Source organism: Ursus americanus, chromosome 11, assembly GCF_024610735.1.
Source record: "Ursus americanus isolate L20-20 chromosome 11, mUrsAme1.1.p, whole genome shotgun sequence".
NCBI classification, from domain to species: domain Eukaryota; kingdom Metazoa; phylum Chordata; class Mammalia; order Carnivora; family Ursidae; genus Ursus; species Ursus americanus.
In genome coordinates, this window is record NC_142137.1 from 54,740,397 (window position 1) to 54,759,868 (window position 19,472).

General features: G+C 40.6%; 1 protein-coding gene across 10 annotated transcripts in view; it reads left to right on the forward strand.

Moving 5' to 3' along the window:
* Positions 1 to 19,472, forward strand: part of AIG1 (androgen induced 1) — a 247,898-nt gene that overhangs the window by 180,173 nt on the left and 48,253 nt on the right. For 5 of the 10 annotated variants that reach the window (XM_045810097.2, XM_087865538.1, XM_045810100.2 and 2 more), the window contains exon 4: positions 8,666 to 8,781. The exons of the other annotated variants lie outside the window; for them this stretch is intronic. In XM_045810097.2, coding sequence (XP_045666053.1) covers positions 8,666 to 8,781 — 116 coding nt within the window. The remainder of the gene's footprint in view (positions 1 to 8,665; positions 8,782 to 19,472) is intronic. 10 annotated transcript variants of the gene reach the window in all.

Genomic DNA, 19,472 nt, shown 5'->3' on the forward strand with positions numbered 1-19,472 from the left:
ACTACAGTGCTTAAGATGGGCAGTTCCCTGTCCTGCAAAGCACTAAAATATCTGTGCTACGAAGAGAGTGAGGGAGGATGACAAATTTTGAGCTGACCAATTAATAAAATTAATAAAGACAGTTTCTGGTGGCAGGGATAAAACATGTGGGCAGGTTTTCTGAGTTAAAAATTTAGATGTCTAGGAGCCCGCATTGGCTTTGTTTCCACGGTGCCCGCGATGTCCTATGGCAGAAACCATATGATAATTGTCTTTCTCTGCTTGACTTATTTCACTTAGCATTATCTCCTCCAGTGCTGTCCATGTTGCAGCAAATGTTGAGAAATCATTCTTTTTGATAGCTGAGTAATATTCCATTGTATATATGGACCACAACTTCTTAATCCAGTCATCTGTTGAAGGGCATCTCGGTTCCTTCCACAATTTAGCTATTGTGGACAAAGCTGCTATGAACATTGGGGTGCATATGGCCCTTCTCTTCACTACATCTGTATCTTTGGGGTAAATACCCAGTAGTGCAATGGCTGGGTCATAGGGTAGCTCAATTTTTAACTTTTTAAGGGACCTCCACACTGTTTTCCAGAGTGGCTGTACCAACTTGCATTCCCACCAACAATGTAGAGGGATCCCCTTTCTCCACATCCTCTCTAGCAATTGTTGTTTCTTGCCTTGTCAATTTTTGCCATTCTAACTGGCATAAGGTGGTATCTTAGTGTGGTTTTGATTTGAATTTCCCTGATGGCTAATGATTTTGAACATTTTTTTCATGTGTCTGTTAGCCATTTGTATGTCTTCATTGGAAAAGTGTCTGTTCATATCTTCTGCCCATTTTATGATTTGTTTATTTGTTTCTCACGTATTGAGTTTGAGTTCTTTGTAGATCTTGGATACCAGTCTTTTATCTGTAGCATCATTTGCAAATATATTCTCCCATTCCGTGGGCTGCCTCTTAGTTTTTTGGACTGTTTCCTTAGCTGTGCAGAAGCTTTTTATCTTGATGAAGTCCCACAAGTTCATTTTATCTTTTGTTTCTCTTGCCTTTGGAGATGTGTCATGAAAAAGGTTGCTGTGGCCGATGTCGTAGAGGTTGCTGCCTATGTTCTCCTCTAGGATTTTGATACCAGCCCTACAGGAGATGTTAAGGGGGTTCTATAAAAGTAAAAAGGCCCCAAGAGTGATACAGAACAGAAAGTCACAATCTATAGAAACAAAGACTTTACAGGCAACATGGCATCATTAAAGTCATATCTCTCAATAATCAGTCTCAATGTAAATGGCCTAAATGCTCCCATAAATGCCACAGGGTTGCAGATTGGATAAAAAGACATGACCCATCCATTTGCTGTCTACAAGAGACTCATTTTGAATATAAAGATACATTCACACTGAAAGTAAAGGGATGGAATACCATCTTTCACGCCAATGGACCTCAAAAGAAAGCTGGGGTAGCAATTCTCATATCAGACAGATTGGATTTTAAACTACAGACTATAGTTAGAGACACAGAAGGGCACTATATTATTCTTAAAGGATGCATCCAACATTTGGATATGACAATTATAAATATATATGCCCCCAACAGGGGAGCAGCAAGATACACAAGCCAACTCTTAACCAGAATAAAGAGACATATAGATAAAAATACGTTAATAGTAGGGGACCTCAACACTCCACTATCAGCAATAGACAGAGCACCGGAGCAGAAAACCAGCAAAGAAACAAGAGCTTTGAATGCCATACTTGACGAGTTGGACCTCATAGATATATACAGAACACTACACCCCAGAACCAAAGAATACTCATTCTATTCTAATGCCCACGGAACATTCTCAGGAATAGACCATGTTCTGGGTCACAAAACAGGTCTCAATCGATACCAAAAGACTGAAATTATTCCCTGCATATTCTCAGACCACAACGCTTTGAAATTGGAACTCAACCACAAGGAAAAATTTGGAAGAAACTCAAACACTTGGAAACTAAGAACCATCCTGCTCAGGAATGACTCGATAAACCAGGAAATCAAAAATCAATTTAAACAATTAATGGAGACCAACGAGAATGAAAACATGATGGTCCAAAACCTATGGGATACTGCAAAGGCAGTCCTAAGGGGAAAATACATAGCCATCCAAGCCTCACTCAAAAGAATAGAAAATCTAAAATGCAGTTTTTATATTCTCACCTCAAGAAGCTGGAACAGCAACAGAAGAACAGGCCTAATCCATGCACGAGAAAGCAGTTGATCAAGATTAGAGCAGAAATCAATGAATTAGAAACCAGGAGCACAGTAGAGCAGATCAACAGAACTAGAAGCTGGTTCTTTGAAAGAGTAAACAAAATTGACAAACTGTTGGCAAGACTTATCCAAAAGAATAGAGAAAGGACCCAAATTAATAAAATTATGATTGAAAAGGGAGAGGTCACAACCAACACCAATGAAATTGGAAGGATTATTAGAAACTTTTATCAACAGCTTTATGCCAATAAATTAAGCAATCTGGAAGAGATGTAAATCCACTTTTTAACCCTTTAAATACCTTTAAATTCCTCCATCGATACCTCAACTTCCTACTCATCTTCTCTCCATTTTTCTGGCAAAAGAACATCTGTTCATAAATCAATAATTTAGCACTTAAAAGGTAGAGCTACAACCTACAGATAATCTGTTCCAGTGCATCGACGGTGTAGCTCTGATACTAGATAAGATCATTTATGTGGCACGGGGACCTGGCATTAAGCAATACCGAATCACGCAGTGAAAAGGTAATTCCCTCTCAGTTATCTTTCAATCCTTCTGATTCAGTTTAGGGGAGTCTCTATCTCATGCTAGTGTGTCTTTAATGCCCCCTAATGCTTACTAACCTCCCTACTGAACACATCAAGCTCAGGCCTCAGAGTCTGAGCCATCAATCAGGCCCAATATCTAGCCAACATTTATTAAGATCAGTTAGTGTTCATTGTATTTATTTTTGTGATTATCTTCTATCAAGTGATATTCTCTTTATGAGAGTTTGTAAGTCTCATAAGTCTCCCTTTAAATCCGTATATTTTTTTAATCTGAATTGAGTAAGAATTTTTTTTTTTAAATGGGGTAGCATGTGACAGGGCTGCAGTATGATTTTTGACTTTTGTGGGCCCTAGGCACTTTGCATTTCTGGGTCTTTACTGACATTTATTTATATGTACATATATATGTATATACATTTATTTAGATGTATATATTTATATAAATATTTATTATATATTTTATATATTATATATGTGTATATATGTATATATATATTACATATGAAACATTTTATGACTGCATTATTATAAAGATGAATATAATCTTCAACTCTGAAAGTTCATATTTATCTTCTGATTGTAGAAGTTAAAACATTTTCATGGGCCTTGGACACCATGTCTACCCCTCCTAATGCCTGGGTGAGCCCTACTATGTGATACAGCAAAGCTTAAAATACTAGTTTGTCATGACTGAAGTTTGAGGTGCATTAGTTTAATGCAACGCCCTCATTTTACCAAAAAAAAAAAAAAAAAAAAAGAATTGCGGAGCTTCACAAATGTATTTGAACCTGACTAAAGTCTTACAATGTGGTAGAACACAATCAGAACTAGATCCCAAATGCCAGTTTCCTGATCTTTCTACTTAATTACACTGCAGTCTTCCTTGGAGCCTCTCCTCCAGAAGCCTTTTTCTTATCCCATCTCCTTCACATCATAATTAAGTCATGGGTCCCTCCTTGAATCTCTCCCTCTGCTCAAGGCTGAGTGTCTCTGTGTGGAGGTGACACCTGGTGGATCCTCTCTGCGGGCTGACCTTTGCCTTGGGATGCTGGTCTGTTCCTAGTGATAATCACTGCTCCATAAAGGAAACCCCCCTAAACCCCATTAAGGAAAACCATAAAGGATGCCAAAACCTGAGAAAGAGTTGGGCTTCCCTTCTTGGATGCAATTTTTTGAACACAGTCTCATTAAAATTAGCAGCACTGGAAACTGGAGCTTGAGATAGGATAACTGCTTGTATTTTAGACCAGGGGTTTCTCCGGCAGAGTGTATAGATTAGATCAAAGGTTTATTCCTTGGGCTATCAACATTTCATCTTACTTAGCACTTAAAAACAAACAGTAGAACCTCAGTAACTCAGCTGCGGGCAATTGCTCTATTGACAATGCACTGCAGAGAACAGTCCAATGCAATTCCTAAGAGCCCCCTCCGGCAAGCAGACTTTATCTCTTTCTTTGCTCATCCAAAGTGTATCTACACCTGAGAAAACTTTAAAAGGTATTTGTGAGGGCGCCTGGGTGCCTTGGTGGGTTAAACATCTGCCTTTGGCTCATCAAGATCTCAAGAGTCCTGGGACCCACCCCAGGGCAGGCTTCCTGCTCAGCAGGAAGTCGGCTTCTCCCTCTGCCCCTGCCCCCTGCTCTTGCGCAATGCGCACACTCGCTCGCTCTCAAATAAATAAAATCTTTTAAAAAATAATAATAATAAAGTAAAAGGTATTTGTGTTTGAGAAATAGATCATTCTGGGGTATGCTTTTTTTTTTTTTTTTTGTCAAATGATCCTTTATTGAAGTATTCTTCTTTGCGGTTCGTAGCTAGCTGGGCATCCCACTGTACCACTGTTGGTATCATCTACAAAGTCATGAGGATGGCGGCCATCAACACTGCAGCCCAGAAACTGGGAAGTCCCCAGGTTCTCTTTAATGCCTCCAGAGAGCTCTGACTATAAAGATAGGTACCGCATCTCTCAGGCAATGTTGACAATCTCACTGAACGTGAGACCCACTGTGCTTGATGAACTTTTGCTCCTCTCTGTCTCTGACTGGTTCCTGGGGGTCTTTGACCAGGGCAGAGGCAGAAGGTAGTACTCAATTTGGGCCTGTTTATTCCGAATGGTCAGTTTTACTCTCATTTTCAGACCCTTCCAGTCACCTGTTGCCTTGTATGTCATCACCAACCCTTTTGGAAGACAGACCCAGGGTCCAGTCTTGGGGCCTGGGGCAGACATGGCACCGACTTCCCAACTCATGCACTTCAGGTCTATGACTCGAACTCATTGGGTGGGGTTTCGGCAACATGGGAAGGCAGCTGCTAGATCGACCTGGATACAGGATGACCAAGAAAGTTGCACTTTGACCTCCTCTGATCCGAAAGCTGGAAGAGCTCCCTCCAGCCGGCTCTCTCACTGCACCAATGAAAAGTCCTGACTTGATGCCAGCTGATTTTATTGTTTATTATTATTCAGAATGCTTTTATGCCACAGGAAAGAACACATTTGGCAAAATACATTTTTTACAGTGAAGAGCTCTTTGTTTGTTTTGAGGCTCAAGAAAAAAATAGTTCTGGTCAGTTGAGTGACAACGTAAGTGATCTTCAGTCATGCACTCCCACTGGTTTATTAAGTCAAAGATTATTTAACTATGTCTTTTAAAAATATAATTCTAATGTGGACAACAGAGCCTGGCATTTGGAGACAGAACTGGTCTTGAACCCGACCTCCAGACATACTAGCTCTATGAACTTGGGCAAGATAATGATTTTCTCTGAGTCTTTGTTACCTCATCTGCAAAATGGAGTTAATAATTCCCATCAAAAATGTTGTTTTGAAGATTAAATTATCTCCACAAATATTTATTGAGCACCTCCTATGTGCCAGGCTCTTTTCTACAAATACCACAGTGAACAAAACATAGTATTACTGTTCTTGTGCAACAGGTGGTCTTGAATGGACTTGAATATTTCCTTCCTGGTTCTTAAGTCACTCAAGCAGAATATTGCCTGGGAGTGGATTAGAACTGGATTTCTTGTACCTGTAGTTCTAAAATAATTATCCCTCTTGCTGCTACAGATTTTGGATTACAATTGAGCTGCCAAAAATTACTTAGAGATTCAGCAGGACCATTCATAGATTTTTATCATTTTCTTAGTTTATAAAACCTTAGCTACCTGCAGAGCAATGTTTATATTTGCTATAAGTATTTTATACTACTTTTATCAATACGTATTGTTTAACAGTAAACATCATTTGCATTACACATTTGTAGAGAGGTAGATATGCATTCTTTAGCGCCTGAAAATTCTGAGGTATGTTGTGCCCCTGAGATTTGCCAAGGGGCCAACTGGAACACAAAAAGATCTTTTGTCATTGATGATGTCCTCGATGGAACAAGTAGCTCCTTTTTAGTGGTGATGATGCCATTAATGAAGTGATCTAGGAAGATCTTCATTTTTCAAAGAGATTTTCTGTCTGGCATCATCAAAGTACATCCTAACCCTCCAGGTATGACATCTGATAATCACCAAGTAGGCTAAGTAAAAGAATGATAACTGGAGAACTAAGAATGCTCAGATTAGTTATTCGAACTTATATAATTTTATAGAAAAATGGATGATTTTCCACTGTTTGAAACAATGGATAAAGAGGTAGAATTTAAATACTTTTTAATATTAACAAATCAAAAATAACATATCATCATCTTTCTGTAACCCACACAGGCCATAAAGTCAGCACTATCTTCAGTATCAATGTTTGATTTGCAGGGATTTTTTTTTTTTCTGTGTGAGATTTGACAAGACTTGGATTTATTGTTAGCTATACATTTGAATTTTATACATGAATGCACCATTGCAAAAACTACTGTTGGCATTTCAAATCGTTGGTGAAACTCCAGGCCAATGGCATCTGAGGTGACTAGATTATAGTGAATAAAACAATAAAATAGATCTTTAAAACACATACTGTCTCTGTATCAATACACATGTACATTTTGTATGGTTCCCTTCAGAGCTAATGACACTGTTCTAGCATAACAATAGAGAAGCAAAGGATAAGGAATAGAAAACTACCCAACCGTGGAATCACCCACCTGACATTCTAGGAATACCATACTCTAATTACTAATATATTGGCAGTCACCACAGTTATCTAGAGGAGAATGTATAAAGCAAAGAATTTCCAACATCTTAGTAGTTCTTTAAAAATCCTGTATTTCTGTTTTCTTTTTCTATAATTATAAACAATATGTTGCCTCAAAGATGTTCACTTTGATATCACTACCATGTCTTTTCCTGCCAAGGCCCACCTGCCACCTGGTGCCATGATACTTATTAGAGTTTGAAAATTATAACATTCGATTTCCTGCATTTTCCTTGAATAGGCAAACAATACAGTGAGAGCAAAGCAAAGATTCTTTCATGGCCATTAAGGAGGTACTATGTAGAATTCAAACTTACTCGTTGTTGGGTTCTCAGTTCTGCCATCTTCTTACTCTTGAAAAACTTCAATGTTTGAAGATAACTCTATATCCTAACTCAGTTTTACCTAAGGAGACCTTTGTCCCTTGTATCTGTCCATCAAATTTCAACACCAAGATGAGCTGACTTTCCTTTCTTCTTACAAATTTCATCCCCATCTTGGCCCACTGAACTGAGGATCAGAGTGGTGACTGGGTCCAAAAAACAAATGGGGGGGCACCTGGGTGGCACAGTGGTTAAGCATCTGCCTTCGGCTCAGGGCGTGATCCCGGCGTTATGGGATCGAGCCCCACATCAGGCTCCTCCACTATGAGCCTGCTTCTTCCTCTCCCACCCCCCTGATTGTGTTCCCTCTCTCACTGGCTGTCTCTATCTCTGTCAAATAAATAAATAAAATCTTTAAAAAAAAAAAAAACAACAAATGGGAAGGTCTCATTAAGCTTCTTTGGAGACTGTCTACAAACATCGTATCTAAATCCGTACTCTGCTGGTACAAACCAGTACATCCTTTCTGGAAACCAATTTGGCTTTATTTCTTAACCTGCTGCTGGTACACAAATAATTTGGCATTATGACTTTAACTATAAGAAAATCATTTAACATTCAGACATTCAGACAAAGAATTCTATGAAAGATATTCATCATGACATTTTTCATAAACGAAAAATTAAAAATCTTTCACTACTTAATGTCCAAGAACAGGAATTGGTCAAATAAATTTTGGTATATCCAATATATCCATAAAATGGAGTTTCAAGCAACTATGGTCAAGGTTAATATTCTAGAAGACTTTCTAAAATGGCATATCAAAAATTCTCATGTTGGGGCACCTGGGTGCCTCAGTTGGTTAAGTGTCTGACCCTTGATTTCAGCTCAGGTCATGATATCAGGGTTGTGAGATCTAGCCCCCAGTTGGGCTCACATGCAGGGGGTGGAACCCGCTTAAGATTCTCTCTCTCCCTCTGCACACCCCCCCAAAATTCTCATGTTACAGTCCCAAAATAAAATTCCGTGCACTGTATGATCTTAACTATGTATAAATAATACGAACAAGGAGGGGGGAAAAGACATCTACCAAAATGTTAGCAGTGGGTATTTTTATTCCTTTCTTATGTTCCTTTTTTTTCCCTATACATCCTTCAAAATTATCAAATTTCCTGTGACAGTCATAAATAAAATAAAGTTTTAAAAATTCAGATACAGAAGAAAAAAACACTAGTAGAGCGATCAATGCACCGCATGTTTTCCTGTCCATCCTACCTCGTAGACAAGCCATATACAGCTGCTCTCTGCTATGGAGCTTTGCTAGGGATTGCACTTATCCCTTCTCCTACTGGAGACAAAACAAGTATTGAGGGACGATGATAAGAATCTGTGTCACCTGCTCTCTGTTCTTTTTCAGCACACAACAGTTTTGCCCTTTATATTAATCGAGATGAGGACATCACACCATGCGTATCCCAGCAGGAGCAGCGGACTCGCCGCCATATGTACCTTCTCTGTTGGCTATATATTATGGTAAGGACAGTGCCTGCTGGGCTTTCGTATTGTATTAGATTTTGCACAGCTAAATTTGGGCACATATTTCATTATGGATATAATCACTAACAGATTCACACTGCGTGCCTCATTTGGTCCAGGACCTGGGCTTTGTCTCATTTCCCCAGATGCTTATATTTTTAGAAAGTATATGCCAAACCTCACACAACAGGAATTTGTTGAACAATCCCATGTAAGCAATGGTTCTTCCAAGGCTACATTTTTCAACTCTTTTTCAAACTAAATGTTTTTCTTGGACAGCAGTTTTATTGCTTAAGGGCTTTTTGCTTGGGATTTTTTTTGTTGTTGCTGTTGTTGGTGAGCAAATGCAAATGAGGACAGAAGAAATGGCCTCTTTAGAGGAGTGACCTTAAACTTCATAGGAAACAAGTGAAAATGGACGTTCTCCTGAGTCAGTTTAGAACCTGTCTTACAATTAGCGGTTACGCATAGCAGGCGTTTAAGGGTTTTGTTTTTTAAAGTTGGGATAAATAAATTATAGGAAATCTCCACTTGGTCTGTGGGGCACGAATAAGTCCCAAGTGGGTGGTGCCACATTTATCTGATAACAGCACAGTTGCCTGTTGAATTTACTTCGCATTAGTTTCAGTTCTAACCATGTTTTAATATTTCAAAATTATTTCCTTTAAGACAGAATTTCTTACTTCTCTTTAGAATTCCAAGTCCTCTTTGATATATTAATACGCACAGAAGAGGCTCCTCCCACCAGCATTTCTGCCTCTCGGGACTCTTTTGTCCTGAGTTCTGGGTCACCATCCCCTCCTTTAAGCCTGAAGGACAGAATCACGTTCTTCCAAACACCCCCAGAACTGTGTTTAATCCCTCCAAAATCCCGGAGCTCTTTGGAGCATTTTGCTCTAGCCAGCCCAGAAATACAAAATAAGGGTCAGTACTAGTACTTCACATACTTTGCATGAATGATCACATAATGCCCCAGATCTGACCAGACAGGAAATTTGTTTCTAGGAAGTCATACCCTGTGGCTGGATCTAAGCAGACATCCAGATGAAAGACCCCAGAACAAACATGCAGTAATGCTCCTTCTATCTGCCATTTCATTGAATAGTCAAAGACCATTGGAAAGACTGGGGAATGATTGTTTTCCTTGTCACTTTCTAAATTTTTTTGTTTCCACCTAAAATGTTAAGTATTGATTTTCTCTAATAGAAAAGGTCCAAATGATCAGGGCTCACAGGTGAAGTGTGACTGAAATTATGTCTCAAAAATGAATATATGTACTTTATATATATGAACTTGATATTCATATGATCTTATCTTTCAAAAGAGTCATGTGGGAAGGCTATGAATTATTCCAGGGATGCATTCATCTTAAAATAAAAAAATCATTAAAAATCAAATCCCCCCTTCCCCCCAAAATATAGTCTCATTACTTTGCTTACCTGTGGGAAGGAAAGATTTTACTCTGAGATCTCTGGGTGTATTTCTGTGAATTCATTTATATGCCATTAAATTATCCAAATCTTATAGAGCCCCAGAGGTTTCGCGAACTCTGTATTTTCCAATGGCTTTTCTTCCACTGTGGTTACACTCAGTCCACGTTCCAAAGAGACACATGGGAAATACCACACAGCCTTCATTATAGACCCCCAAGATCCCTCATTAAAATGAATCATTACTCATGCTCTTCATGCCAAGTGAAGCTTGCCAGCTCTGCATACTCCCTAAGTAAACCAGTACTTGTTTGGACATGTATTTGCATTAACCAGCAAATTCTCTTAGATTTGTTCTGAGAGAGCTTTCAAAGTAGACTTTTTCCTTTGGTGTTCTGCCCTAGGTATTCATAGCTATGCCAAGAGCTAAACAATGCCCCTCATATCATGTCATATTATATAAATCCAAGGATTTTCATTGTTATCAAAAAGGTACTGGCTTTTGCTTCCTACTAGACTATCTCAGAGCCGCCGTACCAGTGACACAATAGTAGAAGGTTCAGGATATGAAATCTTTTGGTGGCATACCAGGATTGTAACTGGACATTCCAGAACCTCGTGCCAAAATGGAAGAAAGCATTCCTCTTATCACATGCTAATTATAAGAAAAATAGATCTCCCCTGCCATCCCCTGTGTGGTCGAGCTGAATCCTTACCTCTGCATCTGCTGGCCAGACTGTCCATGTTCTGATCTGATTCCCATTCACTGTCCATTCCTACATGTCTCCCTCCCCATCTGAACCTGGTCCTTCCTGGATTTGGATAGCTAAAGTTGAGACAGCATACAGGTGCTTTCACTCATAGACTGGAGCCCATTGAGCTGCCACCCTGAGTGGCTCCATTTCCCAACCCCTACTTCAGTCCTCCCAAGCTGAGCATCAGAAGTCATCCCAGACTCCTTTTCTGCCTCCTTCTGCCTCCCACCATACTCTCCACTTACCCAGGATCTGGGACACAAGCATCTCCCTCTCCACTTATGGTGGACTCTTAATACCTTTTCTGCATACCCCCCCTCCATCATCATTCCCCCACACATTCTCTGCACCCTAGTTATGGGGTTTCCCCTAAAAAATTAGATGACATGTATTATATTATGCTGCATACAACACAGAGGTCCTTTGGTTTCTAATGCAACAGTAATTAACAGGAATTGTAATGAATACCATTCTTTTGAGTTCTGTGCCAAGTGCTTTTCAAATATTATGTTATTTAGTTCCCCAAATAACCCTTTGAGATAGGCCTTATCTGGCCTATTTTACAGGTAAGGAAACTACAGCTTAGAGAGTATATGTCTTGCCCAAGGAAAAGCCAAGTGTCCTTGTTGTTGCCAGTTCTGGAATGCAAGCCTGGTATGTGGTTACAGTCTGTACAAGTCACTATGCTCTCCACTGCCTCCTTCTGGGTGAAGAGTACTTCTATGGGTGAATAGATTTATGTGTGTGTTTAGTATTGGTTTTGTTTCAAAGCAATGCATCAGAAGCAGCATGTCTAATAGTTAAGACTACTTCCTGGGTTAGAATTCTTACCCCGTAACTTTTCTGAGCTCTAACTTAGTCAAATATAAAATAGAGACAAGGACCTCCCGGGGCAGTTGTGAGGATTCAGTTACTGTATGTAGAACCCAAGAAAAATGCCTGGCACACAGTAAAAAATTTCTATATTTTCTTTTATTGTTAGTAGTAGTAATAATAGCAGTGTTAGTATTGGTATTTTTATACTTACTGTTCTGAGGACAACAAATAGTAGCAGAGTACATAGTATTTTCTTATCAAAGGTTTGAGAATTGTAGTTACAATGCTGTAAGCCTTTTGCTTTTACTTTTATTCTTTCTCACTCGTTCATACACTCTTTACTATAAAAACCCAAAATAGCCTTAAAGGATATGAAAATACCACTTTTGTTTGCTTTTTAAGTTTAAAAGGACCATTAGGAAATCTTGAAGGGGGATTGAGTAAAACAGAGAGGTTTATGATCATGGAATGTTATACGCAATTAATAAATCATTGAACATTATATCAAAAACTAATGATGTACTATACGTTGGATAATTGAATTTAAATTAAAAAAAAAAGATCATGGAATGTCGACTGCTGTCACCCTCTAGTTGAAAAATTCTGTAAGAGAAGATATCCTTACTCTACCTGCGTAGGACTCCTCCTGCTTGCCAATATGTTCCTTGGCTGTGGCCCCCCAGCACCTCACATCTTTGTCTCCCTGCAGTACTGGTGCTGCTCACCAATTGCTTTTCATTCTGAAGGACACAGAAAAAGGAAAACCACCCCAGATCTAGGAAATATATATATCCCCAAAGTTTCAGCAATGGGTCTTCTCTGTCCTGAAAATGTTTCTTCCAGCCCCTGCCCGTTCCCCCCTCCCATGGTGGTTATCATTCAGCAGAACCCACATGAGATCTTAGGGCCCCTGCATAATACATGCTAACACTAAATGCAAGGCACAGTCAGGAGCAAGGAGACATTAGGGAAGGGCAGAAAATGAGTTGTAGGAGTTTCTTCTTATGGATAAACATTTCCTGTCACTACAGTGAGCTTATATAAAGCAGAATAGAAATTTCTGTTTTCTCTGGGCCCTAATGGTTTTTGATAAATTTCGTATTCCAAATCTCATTACCCCAAATGTGTCCATTGTGCAACTTCTCAAAACAGAAAATAAAACAAAGTAAAATCAAGATGAAGTGTGTTCTTTCATGATATAGTCTTAAACTGCCCTAAATCAGAGTTCTATCTCCACCAAACTTGATCATAACTTAGCTATGCAATTGCAGATTATTTTTTGCTTTCTTATTGAAACTTTTCTTTATTTCCTCATGTTTGTGCTGGAAACAAACATTGTTTTTTAAAATAGAGGGAAAAAATCTTAAAAATAAGATTGTACTCAATTTAAGTCTTGGAAAGAATTTTTAGCCATGAATAAGTAAAATTTTTAGCATAAAATTTACACCCTCTTCACTAAAAAAAGTGAAATTTTAGACCACATGTAAAGTCCCCCTACTCAATTGGATGCTTCTTCACCAGTTAAGCAAAATTGGCCAACATGTAGTTGTTCTCTGACCAGCAGATGACATTTTCCTCTGTTCAACTTGAACCTTTCACTCTACCATAACTACCTATCCTGATGACTCTACATCAGTAACTGTGTGTAAAAGTTTTCCTGATTTCCTGGCAGTGGAGAACAGGGACCAAGTTGAAGGAGTCACACAGCATACGCCTTGCATTCTGAAAAGAGGTGCCTTTCTTGGGGCTTATAAAAGACAGCCCAAACACTGTTACCTTACACATCACCAGAGCCATCCCCACTCTTTGTCATGCTCATCTTCGTAACCTTCCTTCCTCTGCCTGGCTAGGGAGAAGGAGAGGGTTTTGCACTCTTGAGTTGGGGTCTAGGGGAGCCACTGGGAAAGGAAGTGCCTCCCCATATTCACCAAACCCAAGTATAAGAGGTTCCAAGAGAATCCTTGGTAATATCAGGTATACGACAGGAGTCTTACTTAGGAAGCAGACTTGTTAACTTTTATTTGCCTCTTGCCTGAGCAAGGAAAAGAACATTGGAGGGATGTGGTAGGGTAGAGGGAGGGGAAGCTATAGAGCAGCCTATGACTGCATCATTTGTATGTGGCAAAGATGGGTGAGTTTCTTGTGTATCTGGTTTGACATTGAGGGAGAGCCCTGGGCTCGGGCTGTCTTAATGGTAGCCCACCTAAGAAGGCCAGCTCCTGGGCAAGGGTTTCCAAACAGCAAGAAATTATAGCATGATGCTATGAGCAGGAGACAGTCCATCTCCCACATATGGGACTTCTTCAGTAGAGAAGCCCCTCAGAGACCCCTACAAACCTCACAATATGTACTGCATGCAAAAGTAGGCATCTAAACATCAGCCTCACAGCATTTATCAGTGGAGAGTAGGTATTAGTAGAGAAAAAGAGGAAATCACTTGCACACTTATGGGCAGTGAAGTGAGGAGATGTTCATCCTCCTCCCACTTCCCCTCCCAGATCCCCAGCTAGGGAAGAGACATCTCAGAACCTGGCTATGCCTTCCCATTCTACTTCAAGGTACTGGAGGAGGATGCAGAACAAAAATGCAGAGCCCCTCCCACTCAAGACTCTGGAAATAATCCTGGTGTGTTCAATGCAGGCAGAAGGCCCATGGGTTGGAGCAGAGCAAGACCCCTGGAGTGGAGGAAGGATTATGTAGGCCTTGTAGGCAATGTAAGGACTGTGTCCTTAGTTCATACTGAAATCAAGAGTTATTGGAAGGTTTTGAACAGAAAATGGACATAATCTGAGACATTTTTAAAGGATCACATTGGCTACTATGTTGAGAATGGACTGTGGGCAAAGATGGAGCAGGAGAACAATTACAAGGCTATAGGGGTAATCTCTTCTAGTAGGCAGTGGCATGGCTTGGACCAAGGTGGTAGAAATGGTAGTATGAGAACTAGAAAGATTCTGGATATGTTTTGAAGATAGAACCGATAGGATTTCCTACTTAATTTTGACCAAATCTAAGTTAAACTCTGGGCTTAGCCCTTCAATACCTTTTTAACTTGATAGGGTGGGCAGAATAATGGTCCCAGAAATGTCCACACCCTAATCTCCAGGATTTGTGAATGTCACCTCACATGAGAAAAAGGACTTTGCAGATGTGACTACATTAAAGACCTTGGGGTGAGGAGGTTAGCCTGCATTATCCAAGTGGACCCAAGCTGATCATCTGGTTTCCCTGCTGTGGTTAGAGGGGAGCAGGACTGTGGGAGAAAGGTCAGATAGATATTAAGGAAAAGGACCAAAACCATCCCTGCCAGCTTTAAAGATAGAGGAAGGGGACCTTGAGCCAAGGAATGTGGGCCACTTCTAGCAGCTAGAAAAGTCAAGGAGACGGATCCAGAAAGAACACAGCCCTGCTAACATCTTGACTATAGCCCCATAAGACCTGTGTTGGACTTCTAACCTACAGAATTGTAAGATAAATGTGTGTTGTTTTCAGCTACAATGTTTGTAGCAATGTGTTATACCAACAGTAGAATACTTACACACTTGGACAAATCACTTAGTCTCTGTTGGCTTCAGTTTCTGCATCTTTAAAAAAAAAAAAAAAGAGGGTCATGATACTTAGGCAGGATTACTGTGAGAATCAGAAAAATGGGTGTAGGGGCCCCTGGGTGGCTCAGTCAGTTAAGCCTCAGAGTTTTGATTTCGACTCAGGTCACGATCTCAGGGTGGTGAGATCCAGCCACGTTAGGCTCCACGCTGAACCTGGTTCCTGCTTAAGATTCTTAAGATTCTCTCTCCCCCTCCCTCTGCCCCTCCCCCCCACCCCCACCTGCCATATAATTGGCACTTAGTATGGTAGCCATTGTTGTTGTTCTATTTATACGCTAAAAATACTCAGACCTAAAGTAGCCTAACCCCAGCTCCTTTCTACATGTTTCTTCCCCCATTAACCTCCAGTGCCTGTTCTGAGAGGTGGAGGTCCAGATCCTTGAAGTCACACCATCTTTTGTTCAGTTCCCCTCTTCCCTTGCTTTGAGGAGATCACTTATCCTCCCTGAGCCTCATTTTCACCACCTTTAAAATGGGAGTAAGGCTTACACCACAGAATTGCTTTGAGGATTAACAAGCATTTGGGGTCCTTGGGAAATGATTGTGTCTTTCCTTCCTACCACTACAAGAATCCTAACTGTCTGAGGAGTATATGGGAAAGTCCCATTTCTTTCTCTCTCTTGTCCCCACAACCCTTATTTTCATTTTATCCTCTGCTCCTCTTACAGATTCTGGTCCTTCTTCATGGGCTTCATGTCTCCTCAAAACCTATTAAGAATGCTAAAGAGCTTTCTGAAAATTTCTTACAGTTCGAACATTAAGTTATTTCCCAAGCCCTGCTTTTCCCCTGAGAACCAAGAATGTCATTGCTTTCCCATTATTCCAATCTGCTTATTTTTACAAACACGTTGTTGGGATGAGTTGTTGTTTTCTCATCTTCTGGACAATGGAGGGCTTGCCAACTGGGAGTATGGCTTGCGCTCAGCCCCTCAGAGTGCCCACTTGGGTGTTGATTAAATCAGTTTCTTAGATCTGCATCTGGACAGAGGAGACTTGTGTGTATAATCCATCTCAGTTCCCAGTATTTATTATTCTGATTTTCGTCTTCTCCTACCCCCAACAGCTGGTTCTCAGACCTGATGGGAGCACATAAAGAGCGAGAATTCCCCATATGCTGTTAACCATGCCTTCCCCCCAAATCATCTTCTGTGTGGTTATGACCCTTCCCATACTTCCCAGCATGACATCCAGAGCAACTCGACCACTTCTTTTCCCTGTAGTCTGCTGGAATCACCAGTTCGATGCTGTTTGTGTCCTTGATGTTACTTGGCAATTTTACTTTGCATTTCCTCTACCAGCTCTGTCCATCCCCCCTCCACCTTCAGCTCACACCCCCCAGTCGTCTCTCAGCAGATGGCCTGAACTTGTATTTCATAGAGACTCTAAAAGACTTTAAAGGAACTCTTTCCATTTCTTCCTGCAAACATCCTTACTGTACCCACTCCCTCCTTATGACAATAGGGAATTTCTACCTTTCAACAGGTGACCATCCCTCTGCACTCTGGCTCCTCCCCGCTCCAGCTCTTCATCCATCATCATTCCATTTCCTGGAATTTCAGTCCCACTGACAGGCCCTTCCAATGGATACTAGAACATTCTCCATCCTAATCCCACCTTACACAAATTACCCTTCTGGGACCACCCCTTTTACACCTATCTACCACACCGTCTCCCTACTCATAGCCGAGCTTCTCTGAAGAGTTGTCTACACTGCCTCTAGTCCTGTTTGCACACTTAAGAAACAGGACAGTGTAGACACTAAAAGAATGACTCGTGAGTCAAATTGCCTGATCTTGGGTTCTGCTTCTACAATATGACTTTGGGCAAGTCACTGCACCTCTCTGTGCCTTCGCTTCCTCATCTGTAGAATGGCATAATAAAAGCACCTGTCTCATAGGGTTGTTGTGATAATTAACACAGCATTAATCTTTAGTGGATGTAAAGCCCGAGCCTGGAGTTTTCATGATGAACCCACTCCAATGGGAGTTAAGCTATATTACTTTAGCAAAATCTTTGTTGATTTTACCAGTGATTTCTACTTTGCTAAAGTCAGTGAATGCTTTGTAGACCCCTCTTTCATTGATATTTCAGCAGTTTTGATACCAAATTATGCCCCTTCCTGAATCAGTGTATTCTCAGCCTTGGATGATGCCACAATCTCCCACTGTCCCTCCCTGTTCTCAAAACAATCCCTCGTAGCAGCCTCTGCAGGTTCTTCCCACTCTACCTAGCCCCCCCGAGCTGGAGTACTTTGGATCTCAGCCCTCCGTCGTCTTCTTTATTTATTTATTTATTTATTTATTTATTTATTTATTTATTTATTTTTAAGATTTTATTTATTTATTCGACAGAGATAGAGACACCCAGAGAGAGAGGGAACACAAGCAGGGGGAGTGGGAGAGGAAGAAGCAGGCTCATAGCAGAAGAGCCTGATGTGGGGCTCGATCCCATAACGCTGGGATCACGCCCTGAGCTGAAGGCAGATGCTTAACCACTGTGCCACCCAGGCACCCCTTTTTATTTATTTATTAACTTTTTAAATTTTATTGTGGTGAGAATACCCAATTTGGAATCCACTTTCTTCACCGAGGTCCTTTTCTCTTACTACCTACTGCCCCTAAGTAAACCCATCAGCTCTGTGTTTGCGATTTCTTCCATCCCACATCTGCCACTCAGAGCTCTCTTCTGATACCTACTCATAAGCCTCTTGTGCTTGCAATTGCACACCAAGCTCAAGCAGTACCTGCTTTCCCAACTGCACCCCAAGCCTGTATGCTCCGGGCATTGCCATCCACCCAGGTGTTCATGCCAGAAATCTATGAGACACCCAGAACCCATCTTTCTGGGGCCTTTTATAGATAGTCAATCACCAATTTCTGGCTTCTATATTTTCAAAGTACTTGAAGAATCTTTGCCCTTTGTTCCCTCTCCACAGCCAACACCATGCCCCAGCTTCTGTTATCCCTCTCCCGAGCCACATACAGAACTGGCACACACACACACACACACACACACGTGCGCACACCATCTACCTGCAGGATCGTTGGGCAATCCTTTAAAAGCACACATGACTATGTCACTCCCTTGCTCGGAGAGTGTGGATGACTTCCCATTGCTTCTAGGAATAAAGTCCAAAGTTTCTTTGCATGGCTTCGGAGACCTGCATTATTTGACTCCACTGATGTCTCTAGCCTCCTTGTCTTCTTCTGCCCTCTTTGCTTGCTAGTTTCAGCCATAGTGACCTTCTCTCTAATGGTTTAGAGCAATCTAAGTTTCTTCTAAGTTCAAAGCTTTCACCTTCCTCAGACCTCCACCCAACCTCCCCCTCAGTCATGCCCCCACAATTATTAATTCTAAAGCCTACTCATTTTTCAGGTCTCAGCTCAACTATCTCTTTCACAGGGAGGTCTTCTCTGACTCCCAAGACTTGGTTCAGCCTCTCTATGGTACACTACTGTAGTGCCCCATTCATTTTCATCTAAGGAATTAAAAAGCAGTTGTTATGTGGTTATTTGGTTGATTTTTTCCAAAGCTGCCTCCCCAGATCCCCTCCGTTCACTATCTAGAGCAAGAGGAAGGTCAGCAGTTAAACTGGTCTTAAAGAAAATAAAGAGAGGTTCCCCGGCTACAGTTTTCTAAGGGTTAATACAAAACATTTCCTTTAGACATCATGTCAATGAAAATGTCAGAAAATATTCTTAAGATAGATTGCTTAATAAGAGAAATTGTGACAGTATGTGAGCTTTAAAAGCAAGCAGATAAAGTAGGGAAAATTTAAATTATACATATATACATACACACACACCTACCTTACACTTAGCTCAATGGTAACCATATAAAATAGTTTACAATGTTCCTACCACCCATTTCTCTAATATTGAATTTCAACTTGTCTCTTCTCCCACCTGCCTGATTCACTTAAATTGACAACTGAAGCTAATAGATTTCTAGAAAGAACCACACAGACTGCACTCCTTAATTGAGTGGCATCCTATGTATGGGAGGTGACCCAGGTCATGCAATAAAAACATTTCAAGTAGAGGAAAGATCCATTTATTAGCTAAATTATAGCCTCTTCA